This window comes from Spinacia oleracea, chromosome 3 (assembly GCF_020520425.1).
Source record: "Spinacia oleracea cultivar Varoflay chromosome 3, BTI_SOV_V1, whole genome shotgun sequence".
NCBI lineage: Eukaryota > Viridiplantae > Streptophyta > Magnoliopsida > Caryophyllales > Amaranthaceae > Spinacia > Spinacia oleracea.
In genome coordinates, this window is record NC_079489.1 from 118827287 (window position 1) to 118844515 (window position 17229).

General features: G+C 37.7%; 1 protein-coding gene across 2 annotated transcripts in view; it reads right to left on the reverse strand.

Moving 5' to 3' along the window:
• Positions 1 to 3127: 3127 nt before the first annotated feature.
• LOC110780496 (uncharacterized) overlaps positions 3128 to 17229 on the reverse strand; it is a 38032-nt gene continuing 23930 nt past the window's right edge. Inside the window, exons 2-6 of one of the 2 annotated variants that reach the window (XR_008930934.1) lie at positions 16941 to 17003; positions 16811 to 16861; positions 16602 to 16719; positions 16015 to 16095; positions 3128 to 3412 (exon numbers count right to left, since the gene is read on the reverse strand). Coding sequence is in view for 1 of the 2 variants with exons in the window: in XM_056840707.1 (XP_056696685.1) it covers positions 3218 to 3412; positions 16015 to 16095; positions 16591 to 16719; positions 16811 to 16861; positions 16941 to 16943 (459 nt within the window). In the remaining variant the exon portion in view is untranslated. Of the gene's footprint in view, positions 3413 to 16014; positions 16096 to 16590; positions 16720 to 16810; positions 16862 to 16940; positions 17004 to 17229 lie in introns of both variants that reach the window. The other variant, XM_056840707.1, reaches the window with a different exon arrangement.

Consider the following 17229-nt stretch of genomic DNA (forward strand, 5'->3'; position numbering starts at 1 on the left):
CGGAATGTCCGTTTATGTTTGTTGTTTGCCTCGAAGACTTTCGAGGTCTATTTTCTCCCACTTGTCATTTTGGAAACGAATCTCCAAAAGGACATCATTTCGAGCAAACAAACATTATGTTCTCAAAAATTCGTGGTAGAAACAATACCCTTGTGTATCATTTGAATAAATCACAATGAAACATATATCTATACTTGGGCCTTAGTTTTGTTGAATAACAAACACTAAGCTCCCACTTAGTTTAGCAACTCTTTAGATATATAATTATGAAAAGATATTTTGAAATTACTTTTCAATAGCTTTGACGAATTTGGTTTAGTTTGGTGGTAGTTGAGCATTTTGTTTTAGAAATTATAGGAAAAGTCTTTATGATTCATCATTGATCGAATCAAGTACTAATTGACTTCGATCATTCCAACGTAGATATTTCATATCTTATGGAGCTCGATCGTGAAATTACAACGCACAATCATTGGTGATCATATTTGGTCTTAAAGTAATCATCGTCATGATCTAACCTAGATCTTTATGATTTCTTGCCAAGTGGATTTTATATTTTTAAATCTTTGAACTAGTTAAAAAGATTCAAATTTATATCACTTTGAGTAAATAAATCCATTTTAACTCAAATCCAGGTGAAATAATAAAGGCATAAAATCTTTCTTTAGCTTTGAACTCTATTATCTAGGCGTTCTAACAATAGTTCATATCTTTTGTTACTTTCAACAAGTAAGACTAGCTTGTCTTGAATTGATCTAGAAATCAATCAACTTTCAAAAGTCCATCGAAATAGAGCTTATGAATGTTAATTTGTTGATATGGTCTAAGGAACAATGCCAAAGATTAGTGGAACTCAAATCAAGGGGTTGATTTGAACCTAGTAAAGTTTTATTGTTAAAGAGTTGTTTGTTTTTAATCAAGCATATTGACTCAAACCGTAAATGACCATTTCATTCAAATAAACAAACAAACAAGCATTGTTTTCGTTCTTCTGAATGTGAGTCTTTCTGTGTTTGAAGCAGAAATTTAGGTATGCTGATTATGGAACAAAATAGCCATTAAGTTCTAGCCTTTGAAAGGTCTTAAAACAAACTAGATGACCCTACAACTAATGTAGTATTTCCATGCTTCTTTCCTACCTGTAGGTCATTAGTGTATCCTAGCTTCCATTGTTTGAGTTATTACCGAAGTAAGAACCTCAAGCGGTATATGATACCAAGTAAGTTTTATTGCTAGGTCACTGCTCTTTAAACATAAACTTATAGGTAGAAACGGAATTGTAAATTCCTTTCATTTGTTCCTTTGTTTTCCTATTTCTTGTACCCTTTCTAATAGCCTTAAGAATTGAATTCTCTAGTGTTGACTTTTATACTTTGTTTAGACATGTCCAATGTCACTCCAACAAAGTTCTTACCATTTGTGTTGAATATTATGTTTCAACTAGATGATCTTAACAGAAGCTTCTAAAATTCTCTAAGCATCGATCTATTCGAATGTCTAGGGACTAGACTCATTCGAGAATTAAATGGAAAAAGATTTTAGGTTGTTAACCATTGGTAAAGCTGAGTGTTTAAGCTCAATGCTTTATGATCTCAAAACTACATTGTATTTTGAATTCACAACCACCAATCGGTTCGCCATTCGACTTTGATACTCGAAAACAACCATAAAAGTCACTAAAAGAAACATACATTTTAAATTGCTCATTTTCTCTCATTTCCGTGAATCGTTCTTGGATTCACTACCAATCGAGGAAATTTACTGTTATCTTTCTAAAAGGATTTACTGCAGTGCAAGATATTTAATTATAAACAATAATTAAAACATACATTGAAGCATGCAAAGTCTAAACATTTATCATGAGTAATAACTTGAAAATTAAAGCAATCATGCAATTTAAACAAGTCATTGGCATTTTATTCAAATTTATTGTTCCAGCAGGTGTGAATAAAATGATTCCAAGACCCTAAAATCATTGAAGAATTAAGCACATTATGTATTTTGACTCAATTCTAAAATATTTTAGGTAAGCAAAAGCCTTTTGCTAATAGTCCAGAAACTACTCTTGGTTGATAGGTACGTCTAAGGACTTATTAGGTAAACCTATCAACTTTTCCACGACATAAAAGGACTCCTTACTTATATCGTTGAGTTTCACCAAAACTAACATGTACTCACAATTAATTGTGTACCTTACCCCTTTAGGATCAATAAGTAACACCTCGCTGAGCGTAAAACTATTACTAGATTGATGTAAAGGTTATCCAAGTAAGTGTTATTTTGGCATGGCACCTTTTAACTCAATTTTTAAACTTTGGAACTTAAGGCTCTTACTATGTTGGTTAGATTTTAAGTGAACTAAAATCCTTAATCATGCAACATAATCAAGCCATAATCTCATGCATAATTAAGACACATTTAAAGCAATAAATAACTTAAAGCATGCATAAGATAAATGTGATCTAGTATGGCCCGACTTCATCTTGAAGCTTCAACTTTAAAGTCCGTCTTGAAAATGGATTGGATACTCCGTCTTGAATTTCACCATGGAGGCGCCATTTTCTTCAAATAGGATAAGCTATAATTAAACTAATTACAACTATTTGATGGTACGCAGACCATATTTGAATTGAAAACAAACTTTGGTGCATTAGACCAATTACATTCAAATTAATGGTACGCAGACCATATTTTCTATCCTATTTGGGCCATACTAGTCACTTCATAACCTGCAAAACAGTACATATACAATATATACCATTCACCCATTCATTATCATGAATGGCCCACATACACTAGTAGAAAAAATGTCATTTGCAGTGCGCATAAAAGGGGCTTTTTGCAGCGTTTTTGAGCGCTGCAATTGTGATGGTTGCAAATAGTGGACTTTTATTTGCAGCGAACACAAACGCTGCAAAAAGTCATTACTTGCAGCGCATGGGGTTTTACACGCGCTGCAAAAAGTCTATTCTTGCAGCCTTTTGCAGTACGTTAGGCGCTGCAAAAAGAGAATTCAAAGCCACATTTTTGAAACTATTCGCAGCATTCGCTTGACAGTGCGTGCTGCAAATAGTACATTTATTTTACAAAAAAAAATTCACTACAGTAATAATGCTTTTTTTTTTTTGGTAAATTAGCAAAATTTATTACCAAAAGGTAGGAACCAAGAATCCAAACAAGAAACACCATAAAAGGTTAAAGGAGTACAGACCACTCCTTAACAACCAAACACTACAAAAGCGAAAAACAATGTATCAGGCCTAACTGCTTGACTGCACACACCCCAGCCCACTCCCTGCAGAACATACTGCAGATCAGGAATACAGCCCACATCCAACACTCCTGCAGCAGCACCTGGAGAAGCTGAGTAGGCTACAACCAGCACCAAAACGGCCTTAACAGCAGCCAAAAACTGCAGGAAACAAGCAGACGCAGCACCAACAACATCAACTAGTAACACACAGCAGAAAGAAAAAATAGACGAAGTAAAAACTAGGCACCAGCAACAATCCCTAAGGAACAAAACTAGCCCTAAATATTATCTCCACATTAAAAAAAACTAGCCCTAGTTTCAATTTCAGCAAAAAATTAGCAATTTAATTAATTACCATAACGATAATATGACAATGGAATTCATGATATGCAACTGCAATGTTCAAGGAATTGTCAAGTTTAATTAAGACTTGTTTCTTTAACAATCTCAAGCAATATACAGAAATCCAATTACCAGAGCATCAATTGAATCATACAGAGTAGTTTCTAGGGTAAACAATTAAACAGGTTTGAACATTGAAGAATCTAAGCACATAAATTCAAGACGTTCTATAAGGTAATGGAAATTCATATTAAAATCTATGAGAACCATGACAAATTGCAATTAAATATAGGGCACTTAATGTGAAGAATAAGAATTACAAGAATCGCTAACACTCTAATAATGTCAAGTATTATATGTCAAACTCGATTTCGTTGCTACAAAAAGTTTACATCTAAATTTGACAAGATGGTTTGAGTGAAATAAAATCCAAAGTTCACAAGGCACAAAAGAAGAAGAGTAGCTTGTTATTAATATATACAAGAGAGGCACAGATTTTGACTAGAGTGCATGTATAGGTGTAGCTTGTGCATTCAGAAAATGGAATCCCTTCACATATAGAAATTAACCTATGCATAGACCAAAAATATTTATTTCACACCTAATCAAATGATAAAATGACGCCATGACCTAACTTCTGAAATATACCAAGTCAATATAAATTGAGGTGTTCAAATGACAAGTTAAGTAATCACTCTAGTTGCTTTGCACTTCTTCTCCCTAACCCTCTCCCCTCCCCCAACATCCCAACCCAACCCAACCCTGTTGGGTTATGATACATATGACAATTCATAAATCATGCGGAAAAACCATTTAGCCAGGAATACATATTATTTACACATAATCATATAGCATAGTTTAGATGCATACTCTTTGTTGCGTGCCTTCCCTAGCTGTGCCCGAACCGAACAAGAACAAGTCTTTAGGACTCCAAGTGTCGTCCCTCCGTAGATAGTCCACAGTACGTCCGGATCCGCCTTAAGATTGACCAACTAGAATCGCCCTTAAGGTACTAAAATTTTCGGCACTTTTGAGCAATGAATGTGTCTGAATTTTTCTCTCGAAAACTCACTTTGAATACTTGAAAACTTATTATAAATTGTGAACTCAGGCCACATATTTATAGGGGCATGGAAAGAGAATTGGAATCGAATTAGGATACGAATTAATTAAATTAGAATCACAATAAAACTCTTGTTTAATTAATTTATCAAATAGAATTAGGAATTTAATCATTAAACGAATCCTGTACGTTTTAGGTTTCGTATGTGAACACAAACACCCACGCACGCACAGCAGCCCACGAGGGGCGCCATGCGCGCGCGCGCACAGCCGGAGCATCGCAGCCCACGACTGCCGCAGCCTTGGGCGCGCGCTGGGCCTGCCTTGCGGTGGGCCTGGCGCAGCCTTGGGCTGGCGTGTTGTGGCGCGCGTTTCCCTTGCTGGACGTGGGCCTGGCTTCGTGCTGGGCCTTCGTCTAGCAAGCTCGTCCAATGCTAATTCGTACGACGCGCTTCCGATTAATTTTCCGATTCCGGAATTTATTTCCGATACGAACAATATTTAACATTTCCGATTCCGGAATTAATTTCCGTTTCGAACAAATATTTAATATTTCCGTTTCCGGAATTATTTTCCGATTCCGATAATATTTCCGATTCAGACAATATTTCCGTTTCCGGCAATATTTCCGATTCCGGCAATATTTCCATTTCCGATAATATTTTCCGATACGTACCATGTTTCCGTTTCCGGCAACATCTACGACTTGGATAATATTAATATTTCCGATACGATCCATATTTCCGTTCCCGGCAATATCATCGTTTCCGGAGTATTCATTTCTTGCCTGTGACGATCTCAGCTCCCACTGAAACCAAGATCCGTCGATTCCGAATATCCATAGATGGAGTATTTAATGCCATTAAATACTTGATCCGTTTACGTACTATTTGTGTGACCCTACGGGTTCAGTCAAGAGTAAGCTGTGGATTAATATCATTAATTCCACTTGAACTGAAGCGGCCTCTAGCTAGGCATTCAGCTCACTTGATCTCACTGAATTATTAACTTGTTAATTAATACTGAACCGCATTTATTAGACTTATCATTGAATGCATACTTAGACCAAGGGCATTATTTCCTTCAGTCTCCCACTTGTCCTTAGGGACAAGAGTGCATTTCCTAATTCCTTTGTCGCTCGATGCTTGCTCTTGAACATAAGGTAAGAGTTGTCATCCTTATTATGTCCAGAGGTGTTCCTCGGTTTCAGAGTTCAACTGATCAAATAAAAAGATAATCATAGCCTATGATTCATCCGAGCACGGCCATGCATTTCACAGTTTCTAGCTCTCCGAGTGGCCTTGTACAACTATTAAGCATCTCATCCCGATTTATGGGAGGACAATCCCAATCTTGCGATCTTGAGATTAGACTTCGTTTGATAGGTGATTACCTGAGCGTTGCCTTTATAGCCTCCTTTTACGGTGCGACGGTTGGTCAACGTCAAAGCAACCAGTTCTCAAACAAGTAATCTCAAATCACTCAGGTATTGAGGATTTAGTGTCTAATAATTTTAATGAAATTTATTTATGACAGATTTTCATCTCTTACAGTAAAGTTTCATAGGTCTTGTTCGATACTAGTCTTCACAAAGTAAGTATCTATGCAAATGATTATGACATTGCCATGTCCACATAGTTCAAGAAACAGAACTACTAGTCATCTTGCATTCTAATCGTCTAACGTTTTCTATGCGTCCAATTTTATAGAAAACTCCGACTAGGGACCATTTTCAACCTTTGACATTCAAGTTCACTTGATAGACATTTCTTAGTCACAGGACTGGTCCTGACAGTCTATCTTGAATATATTGTCAAATTGAAGGGACTCATCATTTAATAAACCACAAATTAAATGGAAAATGAATTCTCTTCATTTATTGTGAATGATTAACCAATAATGTTTTACAAAGATTTAAACTCTAAAACTTTAAAACATTAAACAGAGACATCAAAGCCATTCTCCAATATGCTTGATTCCCATAGCTGCAGTGTGCGAGTTGTGCTTCGCCTGCGGCAGAGGTTTAGTCAATGGATGTGATATGTTGTCATCAGTTCCAATTTTGCTTATCTCGACTTCTTTTCTTTCAACGAACTCTCGTAGAAGGTGAAATCTACGAAGTACATGCTTGACTCTCTGGTGGTGTCTAGGCTCCTTTGCCTGTGCAATAGCTCCGTTATTATCACAATACAGGGCTATTTGTCCTTTAATGGAGGGGACTACACCAAGTTCACCTATGAACTTCCTTAGCCATATAGCTTCCTTTGCTGCTTCATGTGCAGCAATGTACTCCGCTTCAGTTGTAGAATCCGCAATGGTGCTTTGCTTAGCACTTTTCCAGCTTACTGCTCCTCCGTTGAGGCAGAAGACAAACCCAGACTGTGATCTGAAATCATCTTTGTCGGTTTGGAAACTTGCGTCCGTATAGCCTTTAACAATTAATTCATCATCTCCACCATAGACCAGGAAGTCATCTTTGTGCCTTTTCAGGTACTTCAGAATATTCTTGGCAGCAGTCCAATGCACCTCTCCTGGGTCTGACTGGTATCTGCTCGTAGCACTGAGTGCGTACGCAACATCCGGGCGTGTACATATCATAGCATACATTATTGAACCAATCAATGATGCATATGGAATCCCATTCATTCGTCTACGCTCATCAAGTGTTTTTGGGCACTGAGTCTTGCTTAGAGTCATTCCATGAGACATGGGTAGGTAGCCTCGCTTGGAGTCCGCCATCTTGAACCTATCAAGCACCTTATTGATATAAGTGCTTTGACTAAGTCCAATCATCCTTTTAGATCTATCTCTGTAAATCTTGATGCCCAATATGTACTGTGCTTCTCCTAGATCTTTCATCGAAAAACATTTCCCAAGCCAAATCTTGACAGAGTTCAACATAGGAATGTCATTTCCGATAAGTAATATGTCATCGACATACAATACTAGGAAAGCAATTTTTCTCCCACTGACCTTCTTGTATACACAAGATTCGTCTGCGTTTTTTATGAAACCAAAGTCACTGACTGCTTCATCAAAACGTATATTCCAGCTCCTGGATGCCTGCTTCAATCCGTAGATTGACTTCTTTAGCTTGCATACCTTTTTAGCATTCTTTGGATCCTCAAAACCTTCAGGCTGTGTCATAAACACAGTTTCTGTTAAAACGCCGTTTAAGAAAGCAGTTTTGACATCCATATGCCATATTTCGTAATCGTAATATGCAGCGATTGCTAACATTATCCGAATAGACTTTAGCATTGCAACTGGTGAAAAGGTTTCATCGTAATCCACACCGTGGACTTGCCTGTAACCTTTTGCAACCAATCTAGCTTTGAAAACTTCAAGTTTCCCATCCTTGTCCTTTTTCAGTTTGAAAACCCATTTGCTTCCAATGGTTTGGTAGCCATCTGGCAAATCGACCAAATCCCATACTTGGTTTTCAGACATGGAGTCTAATTCAGATTGCATGGCTTCTTGCCATTGCTTGGAGCTAGGGCTCGTCATAGCTTGTTTGTAAGTCGCAGGTTAATCACTTTCAAGTAATAGAACGTCATAGCTCTCGTTCGTCAAAATACCTAAGTACCTTTCTGGTTGAGATCTATATCTTTGCGATCTACGCGGGGTAACATTTCTAGTTTGACCATGATTCTCACCAGATTCTTCTAAAGATCTCTGAGTTTCATCCTGAATGTCATCTTGAGCATTCTCTAGAGTTTGTTGTTCGACTTGAATTTCTTCGAGGTCTACTTTTCTCCCACTTGTCATTTTGGAAATGTGATCTTTCTCCAAAAAGACACCATCTCGAGCAACAAATACCTTGTTCTCAGATGTATTGTAGAAGTAATACCCCTTTGTTTCCTTTGGAAAGCCCACAAGGATACATTTGTCAGATTTTGGATGAAGTTTGTCTGAAATTAATCGTTTGACGTATACTTCACATCCCAAAATCTTAAGAAAAGACACATTTGGAGGCTTTCCAAACCATAATACGTATGGAGTCTTTTCGACAGCTTTAGACGGAGCTCTATTTATAGTGAGTGCAGCTGTATTTAGTGCATGTCCCCAAAATTCTAATGGAAGTTTGGCCTTACCCATCATTGACCTGACCATGTCTAGCAAGGTTCTGTTCCTCCGTTCCGACACACCGTTCCATTGTGGTGTTCCAGGAGGAGTCAATTCTGATAGAATTCCACATTCTTTCAGATGGTCATCAAATTCATAGCTCAGATATTCACCACCTCTATCAGACCGCAGTGCCTTAATCTTCTTGCCTAATTGATTCTCTACTTCCCTCTGAAATTCCTTGAATTTGTCAAAGGATTCAGACTTATGCTTCATTAGGTAGACATAACCATATCTACTGAAGTCATCAGTGAAAGTGATAAAGTAGCTGAAACCACCTCTAGCATTTGTACTCATTGGTCCACATACATCTGTATGGATTAAACCCAATAGTTCATTTGCTCTTTCTCCAACTTTAGAGAAAGGTTGCTTTGTCATTTTGCCAAGTAAACATGATTCGCATTTACCATAATCCTCTAAGTCAAATGGTTCTAGAATTCCTTCCTTTTGAAGTCTTTATAAGCGTTTCAAGTTTATATGGCCTAATCGACAATGCCACAGATAGGTGAGATCTGAATCATCCTTTTTGGCCTTTTTGGTATTTATGTTATATACTTGTTTGTCGTGATCTAATAAATAAAGTCCATTGACTAATCTAGCAGATCCATAAAACATCTCTTTAAAATAAAACGAACAACTATTGTCTTTTATTAAAAAGGAAAATCCCTTAGCATCTAAGCAAGAAACTGAAATGATGTTTTTAGTAAGACTTGGAACATGGAAACATTCTTCCAGTTCCAAAACTAGCCCGGAGGGCAACGACAAATAGTAAGTTCCTACGGCTAATGCAGCAATCCGTGCTCCATTTCCCACTCGTAGGTCGACTTCACCCTTGCTTAACTTTCTACTTCTTCTTAGTCCCTGTGGATTGGAACATAAGTGTGAGCCACAACCTGTATCTAATACCCAAGAAGTTGAATTAGCAAGTATACAGTCTATAACGAAAATACCTGAAGATGGAACGACTGTTCCGTTCTTCTGATCTTCCTTTAGCTTCAAGCAATCTCTCTTCCAATGCCCCTTCTTCTTGCAGTAGAAGCATTCGGATTCAGAAGTGGGTTGATTGACCTTCCTCTTTACAGATTTGGCGCCAGTTTGCTTAGTTGGGCTGGCCTTGTTGCTACCTTTCTTAGCATTCCTCTTCTTTCCAGATTTCTTGAACTTGCCCCCACGCACCATAAGCACATCCTGCTTATCACTTTTGAGCGTCTTTTCAGCGGTCTTCAGCACACCGTGAAGCTCAGTGAGCGTTTTGTCCAGACTATTCATACTGTAGTTCAATTTGAACTGATCATACCCGTTATGATGAGAATGGAGGATGGTGTCTATAGCCATTTCCTGAGAAAATTGCTGATCCAGCCGACTCATATTCTCAATGAGTCCAATCATTTTGAGAACATGTGGACTTACGGGCTCGCCTTTCTTAAGCTTGGTCTCAAGAATTTGCCTATGAGTCTCGAATCTTTCGACTCGAGCCAGATCTTGGAACATGTTCTTCAACTCACTGATGATTGTGAAAGCATCTGAGTTGATGAACGTTTTCTGCAGATCCGCACTCATGGTGGCGAGCATTAGACATTTCACATCCTTGTTGGCATCAATCCAACGATTGAGGGCTGCTTGAGTGACCCCGTCGCCTGCGGCTTCGGGCATCGCCTCTTCTAGGACATACTCCTTTTCTTCCTGCATAAGAACTATTTGCAAGTTCCTTTGCCAGTCAAGGAAGTTTTTCCCGTTCAACTTCTCCTTTTCGAGAATTGATCGAATGTTGAATGAATTGTTGTTTGCCATATTAAAAACTACAATTGAAAAGAATAAACAAATAAATAACCATTCACAGTTTCTCTTAATAAACTTAAATTCTAGCATACATGCATAATTCAATGTTTATTAAGCATTTTATTCAAGTTATGTGTTCCGGCAGGTGTGAATAAAATGATTCCAAGATCCTAAAATCATTGAAGAACTAAGCACAGTTTGTCGACTTAATCCTAAAACATCTTAGGTAAGCAAAAGCCTTTTGCTAATAGTCTAGAAACTATTCTTGGTTGATAGGTACGTCTAAGAACTTATTAGGTAAACCTATCGATTTTGCCACGACATAAAAGGACTCCTTACTTATATCGTTGAGTTTCACCAAAACTAACATGTACTCACAATTATTTGTTTACCTTGCCCCTTTAGGACCAATAAGTAACACCTCGCTGAGCGAAAACTATTACTAGATTGATGTAAAGGATATCCAAGCAAGTGTATATTTTGGCATGGCACCTTATAACTCAATTTTTAAGTTTGGAACTTAAGGCTCTTACTATGTTGGTTAGATTTTAAGTGAACTAAAATCCTTAATCATGCAACATAATCAAGCTTATGATCTCATGCATTTTAAGACATATTTAAAAGCAATAAATAACTTAAAACATGCATAAGATAAATGTGATCTATTATGGCCCGACTTCATCTTGAAGCTTTAACTTCAAAGTCCGTCTTGAAAATCACCGTGGGAGGCACCATTTTCTTCAAATAGGATAAGCTATAATTAAAACTAATTACAACTATTTGATGGTACGCAGACCATATTTGGATTGAAAAACGACTTTGGTACTTTAGACCAATTACATTCAAATTAATGGTACGCAGACCATATTTTCTATCCTATTTGGGCCATACTAGTCACTTCATAACCTGCAAAACAGTACATATACAATATATACCATTCACCCATTTATTATCATGAATGGCCCACATAGCTGGTTAGTAAAACACATTATGCATCACGTAAACATTTGCAACAATTAATCAAGGGCACCAATAATCTACCAATTATTCAGTCCTTATTAATTCTAATCAAGTTGTTTTAACCTTAAGGATTTGTAGACCTAATCAAGAGTTTATGACTAAAAAGGGCTCCCACTCAAACCAATAAATTCATATGCTTTACTAATTTTAAACATAAAAATGTATTTCTAGTCTAACCGGAAACATACAAATTTAATTAAAATTTAAAGCTCATATAAATTTATAATTGAATCCAAAAGTTTAATTTAATTTCAGTCGTATTTAAATTAATTCATGATTTTAATTTTAGTAAAATAATTAGAATAAATAAAATTTATTAGAATTACAATATTCAAAATTAAAATCCAAGAAAATAATTTAAATTATTAATTTTAAAATTAATTAAAATTACGTAAACTGAAAATTTCAAATTAAACATTCAAAACGATCTAATCGCAACGCAAACACCCTACGCATCTCACGCCCATGGGCCACACGCACACAGCCATCGCTGGCCATGTGCGCGCAGCCCATGCGCTCGTCGCATAGCTGCTGCCTCTATCCTTCGCAAGCCATCGCACGAGTTGGTGCTCGCTGCGCGCGCGCCAGCGCTCGTTGCACGCGAGCCATCGCTCGCTGTGCGCGCTCGCCAGCGCTCGCTGCGCGCGCTCCAGCGCTCGATGCACGCGAGCCATCGCTCGCTATGCACGCTCGCCAGCGCTCGCTGCGCGCGCTCGCCAGCGCTCGCTGTGCGCGAGCCATCGCTCGCTGTGCGCGAGCCATCGCTCGCTGTGCGCGAGCCATCGCTCGCTGTGCGTGAGCATCGACGCTGGGCGCAGCACTCGTGGCACGCGAGCTTGCGCTCGCTGCGCGCGCTTGCGCGAGGCAGTGCGCGTTGTGGCGCAGCTCGCTTGCTGCCCACACGCGACTGCCGTGCCTTGCCTTCGCCCATGCCTATTCGTCCAGTGCTCGTAGCCCACGACACAAGGCAGGGCTGCTGCCTTGTGCTCGTGCACCATGCCCTTGCTCATTGCATTCCTGTCGCACGGGCGACGAGCTCCCTTGCTCGTCGTCGCATGCCCGCACTATACAACACCCCTTAAGTATAACACGTAGCGTCCATTGCTTTGTGCGTGCAAGTTATATGAACGAATCGCATAAAATTTTTTTAAAAAAATTTATATTTAAAATTAATGACAAATTAATAAATAATATTAATTTCATAATTTTAGGGCGAAAATCGAAAATTTATTATTCAATTGATTTCCGATTATCATGGATTCAAGCCTAGGTCATAAAAATTTAAAATTTATCATAAATTTACAATTTTTATGGTGGTTTTTAATCATAGGTATCTAATTAAATTATAATTAATTATGAAAATCAAATTAATTCTAAATTATTCTAATTTTCAACAAATTAATCACAATTACAAATTAGATTGCATAATTAACAAGGCTAGGCATTCAAACTTGTTAAACATATACAGTAGGTCAATCAAAAATTTAAGATTTATCAACAAGAATCGCAAATATTTAATTTAACATCTTAAATTTACGAAATTTTGCATTCGAAAAACTAAAACCTTCGAAAAGTCATAGTTAGGCTTCAAATTTTAGAATGCCTTTTACATGCGGAATTGACACAAAAATCACTCGATTTGGATGAGTAACGAAGAAACTGCGGAAAAACTGCGTACATATAATTAAATAAACGCAATTTGCAATTAATTAACAATTACGAAAATTAATCACCCCTTTTAATTCTTGCAAATTTGTAATATTTAACCATGTTCATGCAATTTAGATTATAAAAATAATAAGAGGCTCGTGATACCACTGTTGGGTTATGATACATATGACAATTCATAAATCATGCGGAAAAACCATTTAGCCAGGAATACATATTATTTACACATAATCATATAGCATAGTTTAGATGCATACTCTTTGTTGCGTGCCTTCCCTAGCTGCGCCCGAACCGAACAAGAACAAGTCTCTAGGACTCCAAGTGTCGTCCCTCCGTAGATAGTCCACAGTACGTCCGGATCCGCCTTAAGATTGACCAACTAGAATCGCCCTTAAGGTACTAAAATTTTCGGCACTTTTGAGCAAGGAATGTGTCTGAATTTTTCTCTCGAAAACTCACTTTGAAAACTTGAAAACTTATTATAAATTGTGAACCCAGGCCACATATTTATAGGGGTATGGAAAGAGAATTGGAATCGAATTAGGATACGAATTAATTAAATTAGAATCACAATAAAACTCTTATTTAATTAATTTATCAAATAGAATTAGGAATTTAATCATTAAAAGAATCCTGTACGTTTTAGGTTTCGTATGTGAACACAAACACCCACGCACGCACAGCAGCCCACGAGGGGCGCCATGCGCGCGCGCGCACAGCCCGAGCATCGCAGCCCACGACTGCCGCAGCCTTGGGCGCGCGCTGGGCCTGCCTTGCGGTGGGCCTGGCGCAGCCTTGGGCTGGCGTGTTGTGGCGCGCGTTTCCCTTGCTGGACGTGGGCCTGGCTTCGTGCTGGGCCTTCGTCTAGCAAGCTCGTCCGATGCTAATTCGTACGACTCGCTTCGATTAATTTTCCGATTCCGGAATTTATTTCCGATACGAACAATATTTAACATTTCCGATTCCGGAATTAATTTCCGTTTCGAACAAATATTTAATATTTCCGTTTCCGGAATTATTTTCCGATTCCGATAATATTTCCGATTCAGACAATATTTCCGTTTCCGGCAATATTTCCGATTCCGGCAATATTTCCATTTCCGATAATATTTTCCAATACGTACCATGTTTCCGTTTCCGGCAACATCTACGACTTGGATAATATTAATATTTCCGATACGATCCATATTTCCGTTCCCGGCAATATCATCGTTTCCGGAGTATTCATTTCTTGCCTGTGACGATCTCAGCTCCCACTGAAACCAAGATCCGTCGATTCCGAATATCCATAGATGGAGTATTTAATGCCATTAAATACTTGATCCGTTTACGTACTATTTGTGTGACCCTACGGGTTCAGTCAAGAGTAAGCTGTGGATTAATATCATTAATTCCACTTGAACTGAAGCGGCCTCTAGCTAGGCATTCAGCTCACTTGATCTCACTGAATTATTAACTTGTTAATTAATACTGAACCGCATGTATTAGACTTATCATTGAATGCATACTTGGACCAAGGGCATTATTTCCTTCAAACCCCCCCCCCCCCCCAAATGACAAAAAGATTCAGAAACTGTTATCGCAGTCCAATTTAAGCTCATGCATAAAATCTCCATAAAGCAATGCAGGCATAATTGCTATCTTCAGATTCTTCAAAAAGGTGAATTTAAGATCTTGTAGCTGTAGCCTGTAGGCAGTTCACATCACAACTCTCTGACTCCCACTATAATGTCTTATTTAGTATTTAACTATTTACCAATATGACAGCCCACATGGAAGAACTAGAGACAGCAGGTTACATTGCACGGGCAATTTTACACGGAACCGGCTACCTAGGTATAATGAGGATATTAAAAAAATCATAACACCAACCATCTCCAAGGTCCACACATGACACGCCTGAGACACTTCCACAATCTTGCACCTGAGCAGCCGAGCAGGTAGTGTGGTGCTCTGCTCAAATAATTCATGACAAATGAAACCGAAAAGCATAAAATGAAGCACTTCTATCAGCAAACAACAATTTCTGTCAACCGAGTGCTCCATTAATTCTTAAGTGAGCACTGAACCCTAAAGTCCTCACTTGGTCTCCTAAAATACTCTAGCACCTTTATTGTAACCCTAGACAAGAGTTTACACAAAGTAAAACTTCAATTTTGCAAGTGAACAAATAGAGATTAAGACTCAAACCAATTCGGCCAGAAAAATTAACAAAATCAACCAAAATAACATACAACAAAATTAACCCAAAAATGACCAGAATCAGTCTCCCGTCAATAAAACCACCCAAACTACAACAAAGACCAGATTTGGTTCCAATTTGTACCAGACTCAGACCAGCTAAAATATTAACTCCAGCATGGAACCGTCCCAAAGAGGAAAAGACCAAACCAATCAAACAAAAATTCAACAGCAAGATAGAGTGACCTAATCACACATGGTGAACATCATGGTTTCTATAGCCTCGGCAAGAATACAACCAACTTACTCCCAACACAAAATACATCACTAAATCTAACCCAACCTAGCTCATCCAATCAAGTCATCTCATAAAACACAAAAGTTCAAGAACACTAAAGAATCAAGTTATCTCATAAATTCGGCTTGCATAAGTAACAAGATTTATTCTTACATCCACAACCATGACATGGTCTGCCATATCTCAATGGAAAAGCACATTAATAAAAAAAAAGAGCTAAATCCACACAAATGACAAAAAGAACCATAAAAGGTGACCTTTGAAGCATCAGGATTTGGAAACTCACCCTAGTAGAGATCGGCGAGTTCTTCTTCTCCGTAGTTTTCGTTCTCCTTCGTTTGAGATTTTTGTGTAAAATCAAGAAAACCTACGAGTAAAATTGATACCAAAAATCACAGATCTGATAATAAAAGAAACCATAAAACAATTTATGATAACGACGAAATCCAACCTTAACGCTAAGAGTTACTCGTACAATCTGCTACTGTACTAGTGTAATACACCTCCAAATCCCCCAAAGTAAGCATAACTTAATTATATACTTTTCATTTAGAAATTATAGAATAGCACATACTACGTAGAGATGTCAAAACTGACCCGACCTAAGAACCACAAATGAACCAACCTATATTCGTAACCTCGTAACTGACTTATACCTGAAATTGGTAACCTCGTAACTGACTTAAACTAAAATTATCCTAAGCTTAAAAATTTTGTAAATTCAAATAATTAAAATTTTGAATCAATACTATTTGTAGATTTGGTGCACTAATGCTTTTTGTTCTGACAGTAAACGAACAATTCTACAAGTATTATTGAATTGGGGTAAGGAAGAAATTGTGTCGTTGAGGTTGAGTCATACCAAGCTCGTACCTGTTAGGATGACATCTCCTTCCATAAGTGTCATGAGAGAACTGATATGGCTAATCAAGAATGGGATTTTGAATATCATGTCTTTTGTTGATCCTTTCTGCTTCGATTCTCCATCAACCTTTTTTCATATAATTAAACTTGTTTACATTTTTATTAATACAATCACAAACAAGTACATAGAATGTATTTAATTACAGAGTTGAACTCACATCCAACCACGGCTCCAAGTTATGAGGATCAGGCACTACAGATACAGGAATCTGCACAAAATTGACAAACCAAGGATAAATGATCAGTCATATGCTGTCCTAGTTATTTGTCGAATTGGATATATCTTACCATTTCACTGATAGAGGTAAACGTGTCAAGTCCTTTAGCTAGTAGCCATGGAAGGCCTGTTGCCTAACAGAAGGAAAGGAGAAAATGTGAAACAAAATGTCAGGGAAGTATCTGAAAGTTCACATACTATAGTTTTAATGATAATGTTATAAATTGACTGTATAGATAAGAGGAATACTGAAAATGGAAAGATTTCTATTTAAGAAAAGAATCCACTTACACTGTGACTAATTAATGTGTTTAAATTTTACTCTGGTTTGGTCTCACATTCCATTCCAAACAAAAAGGT